General features: G+C 36.0%; 1 protein-coding gene across 3 annotated transcripts in view; it reads left to right on the top strand.

Annotated features, from left to right (window-relative positions):
- Positions 1-21172, top strand: part of USP12 (ubiquitin specific peptidase 12) — a 43266-nt gene extending 22094 nt beyond the window's left edge. Inside the window, exons 3-10 of one of the 3 annotated variants that reach the window (XR_015222582.1) lie at positions 353-566; positions 4515-4741; positions 10323-10399; positions 10608-10691; positions 13184-13381; positions 15734-15812; positions 17898-18258; positions 19925-21172. Coding sequence is in view for 2 of the 3 variants with exons in the window: in XM_086621291.1 (XP_086477417.1) it covers positions 353-566; positions 4515-4741; positions 10323-10399; positions 10608-10691; positions 13184-13381; positions 15734-15812; positions 17898-17999 (981 nt within the window). In the remaining variant the exon portion in view is untranslated. Of the gene's footprint in view, positions 1-352; positions 567-4514; positions 4742-10322; positions 10400-10607; positions 10692-13183; positions 13382-15733; positions 15813-17897 lie in introns of all 3 variants that reach the window. The other 2 variants (XM_086621291.1, XM_086621298.1) reach the window with 2 other exon arrangements.
- The last annotated feature ends 112 nt before the right edge of the window (positions 21173-21284 follow it).

Consider the following 21284-nt stretch of genomic DNA (forward strand, 5'->3'; position numbering starts at 1 on the left):
ACTTGTGGTAGATGGATAGATATTTTTACCTGGGCACGTTTTGAGAGCTGTTGAATTAGTGATATTTGTTGAACATTTTGACCCAAGTAAATGCGAAATATTACTCATAACTTTACTAGGTAGACAAAATTATATAGTAATGTTCAAATTTATCTATTTTTTTTTTGCATTTACTTGCAATGTACTTGTTAATCCTTTGCGAAAAAGTAATGTGCTTTACTGTCTTAAAGTCAAGAAGAAATGACTTGCAGAAAATTTGCCCCTTCTTGTGCATTCTCTTATACTTTGGATTTAATTTTACCTCTCTACAGTAATACAATGCAAGCTAATAAATCTCTTTCTTATTTTATAGTTTGGGAATACATGCTACTGCAATTCAGTTCTTCAGGCACTTTATTTTTGTCGACCATTTCGAGACAAAGTCTTAGCATACAAGAGTCAACCAAGAAAAAAAGAGAATCTCCTTACATGCTTAGCTGATCTCTTCCACAGTATAGCCACCCAGAAGAAAAAAGTTGGAGTAATACCTCCCAAGAAGTTTATAACAAGATTACGAAAAGAAAATGGTAACTTTTTTTTCCTTTTTCTTATGTAATGATCATAGCAATTTTGATTTAATTCTGAAGTTGACGTAGTGGAATACCTACATATTTGTTACACATAGAAAGTGTTCTTGGTGCTGCACTATAAAGAAGAGGTGACCCTAGAAATAAGGGTGTAATCCTGGAGCCATTTAGAGAGAGAATCCTTGTCTTTCTCTTCGTGTAAAACTGAGTGTATTGTCAGTGGCTGCTTAGGAAATTGCTTGCTAATTTTACCTCTCTATGAATGGTGTTTCTATAATCAAAATTCACTGTAAAGGTTTTTTTCTGTGTTTAAACAAACATTACTCTCTGAATGCAGGAATCAGTCTCCCAGACAGAGCATGTTGAAAGGACATTAAGACTTCTCTGCAAGAATCTATCTTAAAACCCCAGAAATTTTAAAATTTGTTTAGACCTTATGCAATACTTAGCTTGACCTACTTTTTAAAGGATTAGTGAATTTTAAAATCACTAAGTAGTTTTGGCTTTTTGGTTTTGGTGTAATTGATACGCTAAATTTCAAGAGATTTCCAGAGATTTTTAACATTTCTTGTTTCTTATCTGCAGGACTAATTAGACAAAATGTTTTAGAAAATAATTTGATGTTAAAATATAAAGGAAACCTTGTAATCTACTGCTCAATTTGGATACACTTTTATAAAAATATAACATTTTTTTCTAAAAAATAACCACTAGGTTTAAATAAACTGTATGGGGTACCATATTTACCACTGCTTCAATAGACATGTTCATACTGTTGTAATCAATCCAGGACTACATATGCAGACTAAAAAAGTGTTCAAATGTTATGATGACCATCTCTGTAGTAAAAACAAGAAATCAGATCAGAAATGTCATTTTAATATTTTAAGTGACCCTTCCCGCAAATGCACACCGTGAGCTGAAATAATATTGTTAAGAAAAAGCTCTCACGTATTGTACGATCTCACAATAATGTGATGTACAATTACACAATAAGCTGTGCAGAATAGAAAACTGCCGTTCAGTTCTTCGGTAAGTGTACTTGAGCAAGTATGCTTGTACGTTGATGCAGTTACAGAAATAGTTCATGATGTCAGTGCAGGTTGACTAACTATGACAAACATGGAGAATGGTTCAAATGGAAAGCAGAAAGTAAACCACAGGAGCCATTAAGTTCTTTTTAGAAAATGTGCTTTTTAATCATAGAATCATAGAATTGTTAGGGTTGGAAGGGACCTTAAAGATCATCTTGTTCCAACCACCCCGCCATGAGCAGGGAAACCCTCCACTACACCAGGTTGCCCAAAGCCTCATCCAACCTGGCCTTGAACACTTCCAGGGATGGGGCATCCACAACTTCTCTGGGCAACCTGTTCCACTGCCTCACCACTCTCTGAGTGAAAAATTTCTTTCTTATATCTAATCTAAATCTGCCCTCTTTCAGTTTAAATCCATTGCCCCTTGTCCTATCACTACACACCCTTATAAAAAGTCCCTCTCCAGCTTTCCTGTAGGCCCCCTTTAGGTACTGGAAAGCTGCTATAAGATCACCCCGGAGCCTTCCCTTCTCCAGGCTGAACAGCCCCAACTCTCTCATTTTAATTTAATGCTTAATTATGGCATGACAATAAAATTCTGAGCAGGAGAAGGCAATCGGAAAATCTTCATTAGAGAAATCAGATGTGAAAGGTCAGCTCTTGTTGGATTTGGGGTTTCTTTTAATGATGATAGTCTCACCTTTTCTACAAATAAATGGCTAAATTGTCAGGCAGTGATTATTTGGACATTATATACGCTATTAAGTGCTTATTGTAAAGGTATATAGTTTTGAGCTTTAAAGAAGAGTTAGTTAAAGAATCAGGTACGTATGCAGTACTGGCTAGATTCTGTTCCAGTCAGTATCCAGCTATACCAGGGTGATGACTGAGAACCTAATCTTAATGTATTCCAGACTACAATGCTGCTATTCCGTCTTTATTTTCGAAGTCTGTCTCCAATGTACATATATTAATGACCTTAAAGCTTAACTGGCTGGGAAGCAGCTGCTGGCTTGAAGTCAGCTGGAGATACACTGTTATCTTAAATTTCTACTAATCATAAAATGAACGATGTGTAGCTTTCATTCTGTTGTATTTGATGCTAATTTACTGACTGGCACATAGCCCTGAGAAGTCCATAATGTAGCACTGAAGAATCTCTGAAGTGTTTTGCCTCAAGAGCCTTGTAGCTCTTGTTCTTCCTTGACTGACTTGATTAAATAAAGACCTTACGGTTGGCTAGATTCAGTCGAACTTACTCTTGCTTCTCAAATATAGTGTAATAGTTCATTAAATAAACTAATTGGTTCGTACTCTTGGCACTACTTAACCTCTCCAAATTATCTAGATTAGCATCAAATTCTCCCTAGTTTGCTAATAACTCAGAATGTTTTTTTCTATTTGAAGTTTACTTCTGGATGTGCCCTCAAGTGAGTGATGGTAAAGCTTCAATGTAGTCCCTGTATGCGCTTCAAAACTTAAGCTTCACCAAGTATCTTTTTCATTCATCTTTCCTGTCCTGGGAACTATCCCTCCACTGAAGGCCAGGCTCTTAGTATATTCTTGTACTACAAGCAAATTGCAAGTTACGATTAACTGAAGTAATTGCACATGAAAGCCTTGTATGATATTAGCCAGTGATATAGAACACTTTTTAAATTGGGAGGTAAATTTCCTTTTAACAATTCCTGGTCACAGAGAGAAGTAACTATTCCTAAATCTGATTCAATGCCTTTATTGTTTTCTTAGTCCTAGTCCTAATGTGAGGATTTGTAGCAGCAGAGGATTTCTCAGGTTGATATCCCAGGGGACTGCAATAAATAATGTTTTCAGGGTAGTACCAATTTGAACATAAGAGAGTAGGTTTGCAAGAAAGAGAGTTCGACTTTATGCTTTAATCTGTATTGTTTCTGTACTTCATAAGTATTTGCCGGTGAAACTGTTTCCTTGCCACTCAATTAATCCTAAAGCTATTATGCTTAGAAATGTTGGCAAACTGAGGACGTGAAGTGGAAAGCATAGCGAATCTGTTATTATCTATCCAACAAGTCCACCAGTAATAAAGGTGCCACATATACTGGTCTCCAGAAGCAATATTTCAGACCTTGGAAGACAAATCTGTTTATTACTCAAAGTCCTAATGTGAAACCGGTTTGCTCTTGCTGTGGCTAGAACTTTAGGCTAATTTGACAAGGCTCTACGAATACTACCTTACTTGAAGACCTTTGAGAAAGAAAATAATTGTTTAAAAATGTCAGTATCTTTAAGTTTTTAGTCTTAATCTTATTTTCATTGCTAGTATTGATGACACCGTGCTTGTGACAGAGCAGCAGTGGACTTAAAATCCTAAAAGTGAAAATAATTAAAGCAATGTTTTGAGCATTTGTTGTTCATGTTCTTCCTGTGATAGAATATAGATGATGAAACATTTCCTATCATTAGTTCTCAGTTTATATCTGGAAAATATCAACACCTAATGCCATTTGAGATGCCCTGTGTTATCCAAGACATTGACATAAGCTTGGCAGAGATAGCATAGCCCCTGCAGGAGATCCAAATTGTCATGGACTGGCATCTGGAGGCTGGATGGGATAAGCTATAACATTTCAGGTGGCACTATACGTACATCTGTGTTTAGGTAGTTGAATCATGCCCTAGTTTTCTTGCAGAATGGTTCACTCTTCTGCTAATTCTGAGCATCTGAGACGTTTCTGTGAATGTGAGCTGACTTGCCCTTCCCTCTTCCCACCCCCTATATTTTAGGCTTAGTTTATAAAGTATACATTTTAGATTGGTGTTGTATTGTCATGAATGATCCGAGACATGAAATAAAGACTGGGTTTGAAATTCGACTTGTTTTTTTAAAAACTAACTGATTAATTAAAAAATCTTCTGTTGTTTTATCTTGTAGAGCTTTTTGATAACTACATGCAGCAGGATGCACATGAGTTCTTAAACTATCTATTAAATACCATTGCGGATATCTTGCAAGAAGAAAGGAAACAAGAGAAACAAAATGGTCGCCTACCTAATGGCAACATCGAAAACGAAAATAGCAGCCCACCAGACCCAACTTGGGTGCATGAAATTTTTCAGGGAACATTAACTAATGAAACCAGATGTCTTACGTGTGAAACTGTAAGTCTGTATATACTTCATAAAATGAATTCTTCCACGTTTTAGAACTTCGTGTTTCATGATTCATTTATTTCAACAGGCAAACATACTAGATTAGTTTCTTTCTTTAGAAATCTTATGTTTGTATGAACATTTGCATTTTTTCTTTGTTAGTGAAAAAATTTCAGCAGGTGATGCGTGAATTGTAAGAAAAGGCTTTTGGTCAATATTAGGAAAGTGCCAAATTGAATTTTTGTCAGTGTGATCATAATCAACTTCAAAATTTAGATTAGAAAATTCTGAATTGATGTATTCCTAAGAGCAACGAAGCCTGCTACTTGGGAGTGTGAAGTTCTTCTCAAATTTAATGTCTTAATAACTTAATGTCATGCTTAGTGGTACTTTCCATAAATAAGTATTCTGAATCAGTTTCCACTGATTTCTAGTTTTTAAATTTAAAGCCATTGAAATCAAAATACTATTGTTGGCTTTTGGCACTGAGACATTAGACTGAGATTCTCATAGAACGTAACTTAACATACAGGAAAAGTAATCCTTCCCTAAATGTCTGTCCATGGGAATTCTTCTAATAGTAGACCCTGAGAAATAAACTCCTCTTTTGAGGAAGCTATACTAACATTTTCTTCAAGAATAGTTCTATAATAAGGGAAAGCATATATTCCAGAAAAACTTATAAATTTAATTCTACCTGCTTGAGAAAGAGGAAAAAGCAGCACAATTTGAAAATCATAGTAATTCTGTCATGGTCTATGCGTTAGATATTGTAAAAAGCTAAATGACTGTATTTTTTGTATGACTCTTCCTACATATTTTCCCTAATTAGTTAACACACATATTTCAGCATTATGTTGGAAAGGAAGAATTAATCCAGTTAAATCTATATATTTCACATGTAATTTTCTCTGTTTTCTAGAAATAGCCACCTCTCTTTTGTTTCGAAGAAAATAGCTTCCTAATGTCATATGTAACGTAACTGCAGATTTCAGTAGATCATGGTGCTTTGAGTAATTTAAGTGCTGATTTCTAGCTCCTATATTTTCTTTTCTGGTACATTTCCCCTCCGCAATAACTATTTCATGGCAACTCTCAATTGCTTCTCTTTTAGTTCTGGAACTGATTTTTTTTTTTCTTCCTGAAACGTGAGTTTAGCTCAGCCTCTTAACATGACTGATGGCATTACCTTTCCTTACTATGGCATAGTGAATTACCGCTGTCAGGATTTTGATCTAGGTACAGTCCTTAATACAATTTTAAAATGCTGATATGCTCTTTACTAGAATATTTTGTTAGTTATCAGGCGTGTCACAATTTTGAGAGTTTTACTAATGTGGCTCAGTTCTGTTTTGCTCTTAGCTGTTGCTGAACAGAATGTGCCATGTCTTTTTATCACTGTGCCTCCTTGGCCAGTAGAATTTTAAATTTAGTGTTTTAATACACTTGTTTTAGTGTATTAGGGCTTTTGTTTTCCAAGCCCTAATAGTCTGGAAACTATTTTATCAGCTTCTATTTATTAAATATATCAGCTTGTGTCTAATTAAAACACAGTGACCTGAAAATAGGCACTTAGAAACACATTTAAGTAATATTACTGTGAATAGTGTCTTGTTTTCAAATATAGTGAGCATATGTGATTGTTCTAAGGTTTATTGGAAACTGTTGGCATTTAGAGTCTTTCTGTGTTTAGAAACTAATTACTTAAAATGTCAGGAGTATTTGGATATAGCTCATGTAGAAGATTACACAGCAATAGAGGATGAATTAGTGCTTCTTAATGATAAGACAATGAGCTTAGTATATTTTTTTAAATTTAAATTTGGAATTTAATGCATTCTTAAATATAAAGTGTAATATATCTTTGCTCTAAGTGAGAATGATAATCTTCTAACTAGTTAAATCTACTCAAAGTTTCTAGAATCATCATGGCAAGATTCAATTCTAATCTCAGTTGTTTTGATTATAGAAAAGACCTTTCCAGGACACACTGGGATCATTGATAAAAAATGAACTGATTAAAGATTTATCCTCAGTTTAAGTATGGACGGTGGATTATACAGAACGTAAATATGATTCTTTAACAAAGATTTGTCTCGTGGGTCAAACCACACTGTAAAATAAATGTTAAAAAATGGATTGTAAATTGTCTTTACATGCTTTTGACGTGATTTCTTTTTATCATGCTTTCCCCCTTCCTTGATAGAGGCAGTAGGATGAAGTAAATATTACAAATTTTTGTGGTTAATGGATAAAAATGATCTAGATGTTCAATGGTTTTACAGATTTCTCTCACAATTTAGGAAAGAATAACAGTAAACCAGAAAATAATGTAACTGACTTCATTAAGGTTAAATTTGAAATGCATAAATGTGGGCAGTACTTCTGCAGAGAAGGATAGGAGATTGTCTTGGGTCAAAAGCACCAAACATATCAATGTTTTTCTCCAGCTGATAGTCTTGGTTTTGTGTTCAAATGGCTCTACAAGGCATAAAATTCTGTGGTTCAATTCTACTTTGGACTGAGAGAAGGCAATAAGGAAAATCTCAGTGGTTTCTTACAGGAGTACTATAGAAGCCTTGACTATACCCTACTTTTTTTCTCTCTCTTTTAAAAAAAAAAAAAAACCCACAAGATAAATCATGCCCTTTGTTTCAGCTTAATTTAAAAATAGTTTCTGTCTTAGCACACATGGGAGCCTACAGTTGCAAAAGCTTTTTTGTCAGTGAGCTGATTCACATTGCTAGTGAAATTCCAAACTGGAAGAAATACAGATTCCCTGAGTGTTAGCCTTCAGAGTTTTCTGTTCTGTGTGGCGTTGGTTGTCGGAGTACAGTGGAGCTGTTGGAGCACAGATTATGTCCTTGATGTGAGAACAGCATACCATCCCCTTTAGCCAGAATACTGGAACGCTCCAATTCTTCTCTGTTGTTCAGATGCTTCTATTAGGAGCACTCAGATGGCATTTTGAATGCGTCAGGGCTTGATTCTCAACTGATGAGGTTTTCTGACTGTGTCGATCTATTTTTCGTTCTGTAGATGTTTGAAATATATAGCATTGGTGACTTCGGTCTAAGGAACGTGGTGATGTTTCTTTGAAACAGGGCCTCTACAGAAGAGGTGGGGCCTGGTTAGAATGGAGGGTGACTTTTTTATGGTTTTTCTTTTTTGTTAAATAAAAATTGTATGAGTTAGTGTCGGGAAAAAGGATACTGTTCAAATACTAATGTTCAAAAAATCTTAAAAATCAAGAACAGCAATTTCTAAATTATCAATATAGATGGAAGAAATCCACTTGGCTATTCTTTCAGTAAAGCCTTTAATTATTATCCTAAGTGCACGATGGAATGGCTAACCTGAGAGAGGCTCTTTAGGGCAGTATAATCGCCAAGAATAGAAGAATTCCTTTTGCGAACTTCTGGTTTCAGTACTAATCTCCTTTTTAACCAAGTACAACACATCTCTTTCTTCTTGTCCATCTCCCTGCACTTACAGTATCTGCGTGGGATAAAGCTGCCTATGAAATCTTTATTGTTTCATGGAATTTTCTTTGACTAGACCAAGAGAGGAAGAATTAACTAATTGCATGTCTGAATAACACTGATTGACTCCTTAATTCCAGCTGTCCTAGCTGTAGACTGCAGCAGAGTATTTTCTAGAAATGATTTTTTTTTTCCTGAGCCGTTCTTAATCCATAGGCTAAGATGATTTCCACCAGAGTTCTTAGTGTTACAAACTCAAGTTTGATAATTCCAAAAGTGGTTTGCAAACGGATGTTTTGAAGAATTGTCCTCCCACCTGAACTGTAGTAGGTCCCTGAAGACAGGAAATGTGTAGTGCACACTGAAAATGCAGGTAGCTTGTATTTTTTCCCACCCTAAAAATATCTTGGAAGTTTTCCATATATGTTCTGTTATCCCTTTAAAAGTATAAACATTACACTTCTGCATCTAAATGATGTAGCAGATGTGATGTATGGTGGCATAGTGACATATTTTTTGTATGTGTACACTTACTCTTGGAAAGATAGCTACAGAAGAGTGGGAGGAATCCTTACCCAGTCCTCTCACAGATATAGACAGAAGCTTTTAACTTAATTTCATAAGTTTTTGGGTTTGCCCAATGGTATTAATTCTCAAAATCAGTTGTCTTTACCACCTGTAATTTTCTTTTTATTCTCCATGTATGCTGCCCATAGGAACTGTGTGTTTTTTCATCTCTTGATAATCAGAGAAGAACTTTCTGAATTTATTTTTATTTTGAGTTGAAAAGGGAATATAAATCTTGTATGTTTTAAGGATAAACTTACATTACTTCTCCTGTAGCTGTTTAACTTTTCCTACTTTCAATCGAGAAAGTGCAGCCAGGCATCTTTTCTAAAAGCATGTACTTTTGTACCTAGAAGTCATAAAAGGCAGAGGGCATTCTCAGCAGTGGCATTGAGTAGAATCATGGAATCATAGAATGGTTTGGGTTGGAAGGGACCTCAAAGATCATCTAGTTCCAACCCTCCTGCCATGGGCAGGGAAACCCTCCACTACACCAGGTTGCCCAAAGCCTCATCCAACCTGGCCTTGAACACTTCCAGGGATGGGGCATCCACAACTTCTCTGGGCAACCTGTTCCACTGCCTCACCCCCCCTTGAGTGAAAAATTTCTTCCTTACATCTAAACTAAATCTGCCCTCTTTCAGTTTAAAGACATTACCCCTTGTCCTCTCACTACATACCCTTGTAAAAAGTCCCTCTCCAGCTTTCCTGTAGGCCCCGTGTAGGTACTGGAAAGCTGCTATAAGATCACCCCGGAGCCTTCTCTTCTCCAGACTGAACAGCCCCAACTCTCTCAGCCTGAAGCTCTAAATACAGAGAGGAAACACTAGCAGACAAATGTTAAGGTTGCAGATTGCTATTTCCTAAACTTTTTAATTACGTAGTTGATCTTCAGGGCAGCTGTGGATTTCATCCATCACCATTTTTCAGGATTTGTGATGGAATTTTTTCTCTGCTTCTAGGATTTCCTCTTTTGCTTTAGTTGATATTCTTGCATTTTTGTGAGAAATGGCTATGTATTTTGCCTCGGTCGGAACAAGTCCCAAGCTCTCATTTACCAACAAATTTGCCATCTGCTCCTCATTTAAGAGTATGAATCTAGCCAGGAAGAGTATTCGAAGTATTTGTGCTCTTATTAGGGACACTATGATATGCAAGTACATAATGTTGAGTTGGAGGGAATCATAGGGGAAGAACAGAGGTGAAAGCACTAAACAGAAGAATCCCAGTGATTGTATTTTTTTGAAAAGGCTGGCATAGAAGGAACTTGCCCTTAATATTGTTGAGCCGAAATCACGGTATAATGACAACTGGCATTATATATCCCCACAGACACGTGCACTTCCTTCTTCCTCTTTCTGAACAAAACCAGAACCAGAAATCTAGCAAACCTCTGAAACAGAAAGGCCGCTTGTAACAATTTTCAAAAGGCCGTTGTAAGGTAAAAGATGCATTCTGTCAATAGAAAATGGTACTGAAAAAGAAAGGTAAATTAGTAGAACTAGATGTAACTATGATGTATTGGTTCTTTTTTCCTGCAGATAAGCAGCAAAGATGAAGACTTCTTAGACCTTTCAGTTGACGTGGAGCAGAATACTTCAATCACTCATTGTTTAAGGTAGATGCAAAAATCTGAATTTTCATGATGTCTTTTATCTGTTACCTAGAAAGCAGGAAGTAAAACTAAAAGCTCACAAGCTTAGCAAATTTTAGCTTATGTAGGCTTAAGAGTATAAAATTATGTTTATATTGTATATGTTTGTATGTATATTTCAGATAAGAAACTAGTATCTATAACATTTCTTTTTTTTTGTTTGTTTATTCAGGGGTTTCAGCAATACAGAAACTCTGTGCAGTGAATACAAGTATTACTGTGAAGAATGTCGCAGTAAGCAAGAAGCACATAAAAGGTACATCAGATTCAGGGAAGGAAAAAAAGTAACCCATGCATTTCATGAAAATAATCTTGTATTTCCTTGTATAGGTGTATGTGAGGCAGGCGGAGAACGTTCTTTTCCCCGTAATTTTTCTCACTCTTCTTCCACTTGAGTAACTTGGTTGTGTTCCTCTTGCTTGAATTCAGTGAACCTACTTCCATGAATAATGAGAATCCATGTAAAGCATTTTGGGAGTTCTTTGATCACTGTTTTGCAAACAAGAGAAAGAATGATCTTAAGAATAAAAACAAGTTAAAAAGACAAGTTAAAACAAATGGCCAGTGACTAATCAAAGATTATGGGTAATGACGAAAAGTCGCTGATTTTATGTGACTTTTTAAACTTAGTTTTGTCTTGATAATAAAAGAAGTTTTCCAATTTCTGTAAGAATCAGTTTGATAGCACTTTTTTTTTCCTGATTCAATCAGAATGAGGCTTGTAATTTTTTTTAACTGAGTTTCTGGTTTCTTAAAAGTGCATAATTAATTGTACTAAACTTCTGTATGACAAAGCTCCTGAAAAGCATCAGAAGCTCTGTGGAAGCCTGAAATTCATTGTGTTTAAAAACAATTCTTGTCTGCCTAATAATTCTTCTACTCTTGGTTACACCTTTAAAAAAACTCTGATCTTGTGTACCATGTGGTATTTATTATCTGAGAAAGTATTTGGCTACTTACAGGTGAGTTGAAGGGATGAGAACACTGTCATGCTCTACTGGTTCTACCACTGGTTCTGGTTATTTGGTTTACCATAGATTCAGCAGATGGCTTTTGGCATCTCTCATCTGCAAAGTCTGCCTTCACGTGTTGCCTAAGCTTACTAATTGGTGTGTATTAGAGGGTTGTGAAGCCAAGTCTTTTCGGTTGTTTTCTGTTGCCTTAGCTCTTTTTCTGTGTGGGAGGTAATGTGATCCCTGACCAATATAAGCTGTGTTGACATAAACCTGTACTGTAGGCACTGCTGTATTGGCAAAACACAGCTTTTATTGTTCATGTTTTGCTTTTCATGTGGGTCTTTAGTTCGGTTTCACTACAGTCATAATTTTTCTCCATCTCTATACCATGGAGCTTATCTATGATAGCGTCTACTCAACTAGCAAAAGCGGTGTACTAAATATCTTCACCAATGAAAGGGCTCTTATTATCAAACACAGTTGCATTATAAGAAGAGGACTTTCATTTTGAAAAAAGAGAGGGCAGAAATAAAAATGTAACTCTCCGTAAAAATAGTTGCTTCTGTCATCTTTCTGCTCCTGTCCAGCTTTTTTCATTTCCTAGTTCCCTTGCGGGCCATGGTGAAAATTTGAGTCTAAAAAGGTTTCCTACAGGTTACGGTCAGTCTAAATTTAATGAGAAAAAGGGAAGAAAGGTGAGTTTTCAAGAATTTTGTCCCCAGCCCCCTATCTTTTGAAAAAGGATTGTCTTGTGCAGACATATTTCCTGACATTCTGAAAAATAGGGTCTAAGTAGACGTACATGAAACCTGGGCTGTATTGTTGAGACTTTTGAGCCACCTTTTGGGGCTGAAGGCAGCTTGAAAAATTCAGCACAGTGCTGATCTAAGGCAACTAGCTGTGCCAAGAAGCAGAGCACTCTAGTTTGGTTCCGCTGTTGGCATGGGCAGATTTATTGCTCAGAGAGTGGAAGTCTGTGTTTGCTGCCAGGCCAGCTGTGGTTGGCTGCTGAAGATTTGCAGTCACTGGTGGGATATCTCAATACCTCGAACTAGGGAAAGGGGCCAGTGAGCCCTCAGTAAAACTAGATTATCACTTTCTGGCTTTGACTGCCATAAAATAGTGGTGCAACATTTGTACAAAATTACTGTGCTAGAGCACAGCGTTATCTTGTTTGAGTATCATGAAGTGAGCTGAGTAACAGTGGGCTATTTGTATCCCTTGGCAATGTTAAATGAATGGCTGGTTAGGAGAACTTGGAGTAATACATGTGTAACAAAGTGGTGTGACAAAGCTTATTTTAAAAAGCTTGTTTGACTTGGCAAGTTTACTGAGAAATTCAACTGGAACAGAATCTCTGGAAAAACTTTGTTGCAATACCTCCACTGTATACCAAGTGGGATCTAGGTTTTGCTTTTGGGAACTCAGGAAAGCCATGGGCAGATATGTTTAAAAATTGAATTCTGTGCTGTGCAGTCGTTGTGTCTAAATTATTATGTGGGTTCATCATGGCTATTCTTATTATTATATATTACATCTTATTATTATACATAGTAGCTTATTATTTGCAATTCATTGGCAATTCTCTTGGTTGTTAAAATCCACATTTAGTTTAACAACACACGACACGTTCAATAATTGTTAAACAGCTGATTATTTGAGCTTCGTTTAATACTTGCAAAATTTTTTAAAGACTTCAGTAAGACAGATTTCCTGTTGATCTCAACTGAATGTTTTGGCTAGATATCGGAAATACTGTTGGTTTGGGTTTTTTTGTTTTTGTTTTTTTCAGGATGAAAGTAAAAAAGCTGCCTATGATTCTAGCGCTCCATTTGAAGAGATTTAAATACATGGATCAGCTACATCGATACACAAAACTCTCTTATAGAGTAGTTTTTCCTTTAGAGCTTCGTTTATTTAATACTTCAGGAGATGCCACCAATCCTGACAGAATGTATGACCTTGTTGCTGTGGTAGTTCATTGTGGAAGGTAATAACTCTATTCTTACATGAGGGATTTTCGTCTAAGTTTAACTGTGTTTAGAAAACAAAACACCCAGTATCATATAACTCTAATAGCATTTAAAGACCTCTTAAATGAAAAGTTTCTTAGGAAAGAAACCCTTGTGGGGAGATGCTACGGATCCTGACGGAATGTATGGCTTTATTGCCGTGATGGTTCTTCGTGGAAAGTGATAACTGTGTTTCACATGATGCATCTTTGTATGAACTTAACTATGTTTAAAAAACCCCACAAAACATGTAGTGTCATGTAGCTGTAATAACACTTAAAGATCATATAAAAATAAAGTTTCTTAGGAAGGAAAGCATTATAGAACAGATTTCGTTATAAAGCATTTCCTCTAGGGTGGGTTTTTTTAAGGCTTGAGCAATATTTTCTGAAATATGTCCATAAATTATGAGTTTTATTGATTATATTGTTTCCTTGCTTTCAAAATATGGCTGTTAGATTTGTATTTGATTTTCCTATATTCAGCAAATGGTTTCATGTCTTAAAATCAGGACTGCTCTACAAGCTGCTGATTGAGTAGATTAAAGCCCCAAAATGGAAAATGAGGTATAAATGTCTAGAATCATAGAATAACTTAAATTGTGAGGTCAACTAATTAAGTTCAAAGCGGGGCTAACTTTGACATTAGATGAGGTTGCACTGGGCTTGGTTTCATGGCTAGGAATGCTGATTTCACTGCCTCTTTAGGCAATTTGTTTCAGTCCATCACTGTTCTCACAGTGATTTCCCTGTCCCTCCTATATCCAGTCAGAATTTCCCTTCCTGTAGTTTGTGACCACTGCCTCTTGTCCTTTCGCTGTGCATTTCTGAGAAGAGCCTGGCTCCGATTTCTTCATAACTCTTCTGTTTTGGGTAGCGAAAGACAGCAGTTGGATTCCTCATTTAGTCCTTTCCGGGCTGAATATAGCCAGCTCCCTCAGCCTTTCTTCATCCATCTGGTGCTGTAGCCCTCTGACAAATGTAGTGGCCTGCCACTGGACTTCCTGCAGTTTGTCTCTGCCTTAAAATGACAAGGTCATGTCTGGCATCCCATGTCCAGTTCTGGGTCTCAGAATGCAGAGTGGCAGGAATTATCTCTTCACTGCTGGCTCTACTCTTGCAGTGCAGCCCCACATACGCCCCAAAATGGTGCGAGGCTGGCTAGCAACTCTTCTTGTTGACCTCCTGGGCCCACCTAGCCAGTTGGTTTGCACCTCGTGCTGTTGGATTGAGTTAGTCTGGCATAAGACTTTGCATTCGTACTTGTTAAACTTCATGAGGTTCTTATCAGCCCATTCTTCCAACTTTTTGAAGTCCCTCAAAATGGAAGACCTGCCCTCTAGTTGCCAGTTACTGCCCTTTATTCCACCCCGATCCCCATTCGTCCCTAGATAGACCTGGGATTAGAGATAAGATGACTAGATCTTAAGTTGGCCAGGACAATTTTGGAAAATAAGCCTTTGTGCCATAGTCTTCTGGGACACTCTCGTTCTGGATTTTAGGGAAAATAGAACCTGTCTATTTTTGACCATTCGGTCCAGTTCAATCAGAGAGGGAAGGTTGCCCTGATCTAGACGTAAAAATTGTATGAGTGCTTTTAGCTGGTTAAGGCAGTTCCAGAACAGGTTTAACTAGTTGTCCACTTTCAGTTGTGAGGTTCAGCTACTTGAGAAATTGTATTATTTCTTTACTTGAAATCTGATTAGAAATAGGACACTTTTCAAAGTTATTTTTCTTTCCTATCATAGTTGTGGAGAAATTTCTTATCTGCCATAAACTGAACAGCTGTACATTGTCACAGTTTTAATTTAATTGGGAGCCCTTCTCATTTCTGTGAGGATTCTTAAGACTTCTAAACTGCTAGTTTAATTCAGTTTTTGTGTCCAGTGGACCAGATAAAGGAATTCCTGATTGAGACAGTAAATGAACTGCAGCTCTACAGTTTTTGCTTTCTGAAGATCAGAAATAGTTTGGGATCTTGTTCTGTCCATATGAAACATCAGAATGTTTTCTTGATTTCACTTCTCTCTCTCTTTTTTTTTCTTTAAGATTTCTTTTATAATTTCAATGCCTATGCTGCTTATTCCTCATTTGAAATTGAAATCCATTTTTTAGTACAATATTAAATGTAGGGATAAGTAAAACCTCATTATGAAGATGATATAAGTGGAGGGTGAGGGGGAGAGAAAAAAAAAGAAATACCCAAACAGAAGCTGTACTGGTAGCCATTTTAATTACTGTTAAGTATTGCTTTTCAACAAGAAAAAAACAAATACATTTGTACATACACGTGTACTATTATCTGTGTTCTCTTCTAATTTCATTTTACAGTGGCCCTAACAGAGGACATTATATTGCAATAGTGAAGAGTCATGATTTTTGGTTGCTTTTTGATGATGATATTGTTGAGGTAAGCTTTCTGTAACTCTGGACTTTTTTTCTCATACCAACCAGAGTGCCTGCACCCCCCCCTTGTGTATATGATTACTTAAAGTAACAGGACTGATATGCCATTGAAAAGAGGGTTCAACCCCAGTCTAAATGAGCAGTAACTGAGTGCAGAGCTGCGCCTTGCGATTTGACTGCACAATACTTTGAGTTGCATTTTGGTTTTTATATTTCTTAAAAGAAGCTTCTTTGTTTATGGCCGCTGCCTTTCACCTTTGTTTAATAAGCTATTCCTGTGGCCAGAAGACGTGGCAAATGAAGATACAGATAAATTGGTTTTACTGCAATTTTTTTCTGAGGACAATTTTTGGAGCAAGCCGTTTGTTCGTATTTTCTAGGAGCTTAGGATTTAATGGAATGAATCAGTCTGGCAGTCTGTTTTATCAAGTATCCTGGATTGTTTCAAAGGTGTAACAAATATCAAAATAGGACGAAACTTCAGATTTTTGAGATTTCACCCTAAAATTTAAAAGTTACTCTCTGAAACAGGAGCCTTTTGCCTCTGGTGGTATTCTTGCTAATATTACCCAAGCTTCCAGGAATAATTCTTAATAAGAAAAAAAAAATCTAACTAATTTTTTTGAACAGCAGAATTTGGTTCACAGTTTTAACTTTGTCATCTTTCTGTTTGATCAGTTATTTTTCTTTATTGAGAGAAAGAGCAGAAACTGCTGGTGTCCCTATATTATATCATCTTAGGATTTTGGTGGTTCTGTCATCTTTCATTTTGCCCCTTTTCTATGCTTATGCATGAACAGAAGTATGATTATGCTGTCCTTTTCCTGACTTTATTTGGATTAATTAAATCAATAAAATGAATAGTTCACATTTTCCTTACAATACACGAGAACTGCTTAATTGAAAAGGAGGAAAATGAGACAGATATTGGCCTTACCTTGTTAATTGGCAAGACGAGTCAATGGTATTGAAAAGTTCTCTCCAAGCCACATTACAGACAGTTTTTCACACAGGAAATTACAAACATGGAAACATGCAGAGCTATTGGGAAAGTGAAAGTATTGCCTCTGTGTCTTATCAAGATAGGCAGTAAATTGAAATGTCTCAATAGGGTCAAAAGTTCACTGTCCTCCAGGGAAGATGGAGAGAGCTGTACTACAGATCTCCTGTCATTTCACACACATCAAGGACAAACTCTCCAGTTCCAAAGCAGTAACACCTGGCAGTAATGTGTGTGTGTGTTTTTTTTTTTTTTTCTCTTAGCAGTTCTAAAGAGGAAGGAAATAATCTTTTTTTCTTAGATCTAAAACATCTCATTGATGTGTATGTACGTGGTTCATCAAGTTGGAATGGCTTACTCCTTCCTTAGAGAGGTTTTATTCCAAATAATGGGAATGAGATTAAATAAAATCTGCCTAAGTGAAGGAAAATTCATCTTTCCACCTTTTTTTTTGTTTGTAGCCTAATTGCCCTTGATTTAAAATGCGGCAAGAGAGCTTGCTTTCAGTTTCTTTTGTAGCTGAAAATGATAAACCAGACAGGACTCTTTTCATCTTTTTAGCAGAAATTTTGCATCTTTCTCAAAAGTCTTGGTTATAGGAGGCTTTCCAAGCTAACAGGATCACAGGCAAACGTTCTGTGTGAAAAACATAGAAAAAGTTAGTATTGATTCTCTGCCTTCTCCCTATTCTCCTCTGCACTTGATCGGCTTATGCTGCTTAGATTTAGAAATGATAAGTCTGTACGTACATTCTTCATACTGAATGTAAAGTCTTGGTGGGATGTTGTTGTCTTTAAAACTCTGTGTGAAATTCACGCAAGCCATGCGCATAAGGTTGCACTCATAATAGGTTCACTTAATACTTAAAAATTTATATATATAAAATGTATATATCCACTGCTCTCTGTGCAGTTGATGGCAGACTGGAAACCAAAACATAACAATTTTAAAAATTACTTGGATTTTATTGCATTATGTAATCATGTGAAAGTTATTTTTGTTTGACAATAGTTTTTAGAGTGGAACTTAATGCTATGTATATGTTACGCAAGATATTCTTACTTTATATTTTTGGGTTTTTACATACAGAAAATTGATGCACAAGCTATTGAAGAATTCTACGGGTTGACATCAGACATCTCAAAGAACTCTGAATCTGGTTACATTCTCTTCTATCAGTCTCGGGATTGAGGGGGAACTGTAGTGAAGAGAGATTTTGATGCCTCACATCTTTACCTTGGAATGGAGCAAGCACTGAAAAAAAGGAAAGCAGGGAGCTCCAGGGGCGGTAGCACAGTTTGCACAAAACTAAGCAAAGAGTTTGGGATTCTTAAAACCTTTGTATCATTTTCATTTTATTTGCTCAGGTATCATACTGACTACACATCTCCACTGCATCCCATAAGCAAAAAGAGAGATACCAGCCACTCTTGCAGGAGCTTTCTTTTAGGTAATACTATCTCTACGGTCCTAATTCAAAGCCCATTAAGGTCACTGGAGAACCTTTCATGGACTTCAGTGGAATTTGAATCAGGTTCTAACTGCACTGCCAGATTGGTGCAATAGGAGCATGAGAAATCTGTATTTTATACCGACTTTGTTTATGACAGGTAAAGGACTCTTTGTGAACTTAGTTTCCTGTGCTTAAGTTTAAAAGAATGAGGCTGGGAGGGTTAACATGTAAGCAAGAAGATATGCCTGGGCCCAACACAATTGCCTTCTTGGTGGTAGTAGTTTAACCGAAGATACAAATTGGTGTCAGGGAGGCAAGTATGTTTTGCTTCTCTGAAGAAGCTTACGTTATTTATAATGTGTGATCGGGAACAATCAGTCAAGATTATGGCTTTTAATCTCCGTATGGGGAAAGATTTGGTTTGTAATAGTTTATTTTTATTTATAAATTATTGTAACTTAGGATCTTGTGTATTGTCCTCTATTCTAAGAAGTATTGGAAATTTTATATATTAATTTGAATTTAAACTAATTATATTTAAATGTTAAAGAAGAGCCAATATAAATCCTAAAAACAATGCCTACAATGTCTGTAAAAAACTAATAACACAGAAGAGAGATTTCCTTCTGGAGGAACTGGTATCTAAGTGAGGTACTTTATTTAATTAAATTAGAATATCCTCTATGTGAAAAAAAGATATCTAACTGTTACATAGAAAACTTTAAGAACACATATCGTAAGAAGATGATGGTGCAGTGGTGGTATACTTGTCTTTATAGTTTTTTAGTAATTTGTTAATGTTTCATACTCTAAGCAAATTAGAATGATTTGGATCAAAATAAACCATTTTCAGGATATCATTCCCTATCCTAAAAAAGGATCCATTTCTGTTCCCAATGGCATGGGAACATGCCATTTTAATCTTAAAAACTACTTAAGATCTCAAGTAGAAATTGTGCCTGAGTAGTGAAAAGAAATAGGCTTGGAATTTCATGAGACTGAAGATACCACATTCCTTTAAGTCCCGTAGGGTGAAAATTTCTGAAACTAAGCAGTTTACCTTGTTTTAGGTTTATGAAACAGCATTAAAAATTAAATCTTAACAAAACACCTGATCTGTAAGAAATGTGAACTTCTGTGATTTGACATTCTTCAATTTACCAGTATGTTGTTTGACAGTAGCTGAATGTAATTTCTGGAAAGTCATGGGATGTGCATTCCAGATTATGGCAATCAAGTCTTGGATGTCCTTGTCACTCCCTTTTCAGCTAGCAATTTTTACATTATTGTAATTTTCTAAGGTTATTTCATTGATACTGTTACAACTTTTAAAAAGAATGTCTCCTGTCTGCTGCTATAACTATTTACTTACCTGTATCTTTTAGCTCAGGAAATTACTTCACCTATTCACTCAGTTGAGCAAATCTTTAACAGGGTCACTAAATAAATTGGGCTGTTTAGCAACTCTCATACTGTAACAAATTGCTTTTGTAAAATGCAAAGTTTCTAAAGCCTTGGTTTGGCGAGAATTCTTTTATAGAGAATTATGTATCATGATTAAACTACCAGCATTGTAAAGTAAAGCTTAAATATTGTGGGAGATGCAGAAAATATGATTGGATTTTTCTTAAGGGTTTCAAATAATTTTAAAACCTTTTTTCAGCTTTCAGTGGGAAGAGGGTTAAGGGATGAATCATTTGGATAATGGTGCACGTTAGAAGGATGAAGTCCTTTGCATACTTAAGGTACAGTATTGTAAAAGAACTGTCACGTTACTTTTTGCTAATTGAAAATGTTTCATGGGGTTTTTTTCGTTTTTTTTTTTCTTTTTTTTTTTGGATTTAGTTAAAAGCTGAGTCTAGTTGCTAAATATTTTATACCCTAACAAAATTTAAAACGTTTTTGTTGTATTGCTGGTTTTACTCCTGCAATGTATTTTTATAAGATACTGGCTTTTATTTTGTATAGGGTTTTTGAGATAGTATTCCAAATTATATATTTCCTTTTTCTTTTAGTGCAGCTAAAACAATTGTAAGTTCTTAATTAAACTGATATCAGAAACTGCAGCTTAAAAAAAAAAGAAAAGAAAAGAGGCAGGGAAGTACAGAATATAACTGATTGGTATGTAAAACATTATAGGGTTTTTTCCTGGCTGTAATACAGTGGGGATTGTGGGAAAGTCGTCAGTTGTTGTAAATGGTGGACATTATTTGCTGTGTAACTATGTAAATGTTAATTGGGACTACAGTCCCCTATTTTGTATATTGGAGCAAAAAACTTCTATTAAATAAAGTATGTTCTCTAAAGGTAAGTACTGTATCCTTTATGGAGCCCAAATGGTCAGTCAGCTGCCTTTTGTGCTTTTCAGTGTTTTCAAACCTAAAAAGTGTCTGGAATTTCCTATACTAAGCTAACTGCCCTGAGCCATGGAGGGGGAAGTGTGTGTAGATACACTGCATTATGTATCTTTCTAGATATCTTGTTATGAAAATAGTTCAGAGGCAGACATGTTTTTGGTGATACACTTCTCTAGAATTAGTTTTTAAGTAAGTTGGTTTCTGAGGTAGAGGAGAAAAGCGTGTTTTGAAATACTGTTCTTTCTTGACTTCCATTTCTTAAAAAAAAAATCTGTACCTTGCTATAAAATATGCAACCGAGTTACCTAAGGGATTTCTTGAGTCGCCACCTTGTGCGAGGGAAGACAGAAAGAAGGAAAAATAGGAGCTTTTACAGCACTAAATGTAAGAGAGAGACTGACCAAAGAATGGGAGACCAACATCAGAAGAAAAAGATGCAGCTGGTTACACTATCCATGTGTGATTTGGTATTAAGTCATTTTTCACTTGCAGTATACACTACTGTTTGTAATGAATATATGTACTGACAGTTTTACAAACAGTTCATACCTTGCCATATTTGTAGTTGTGATGCCCACATCCATAGTCTCTAACTGCATGAAAATAGTGACTTTTAGATGTTCAGGTACATGTACGAGTGGTTAAATTGAGTTGTGTTTTCAGAAG

This window comes from Tauraco erythrolophus, chromosome 1 (assembly GCF_009769465.1).
Source record: "Tauraco erythrolophus isolate bTauEry1 chromosome 1, bTauEry1.pri, whole genome shotgun sequence".
In the NCBI taxonomy this organism is placed as follows: Eukaryota; Metazoa; Chordata; class Aves; order Musophagiformes; family Musophagidae; genus Tauraco; species Tauraco erythrolophus.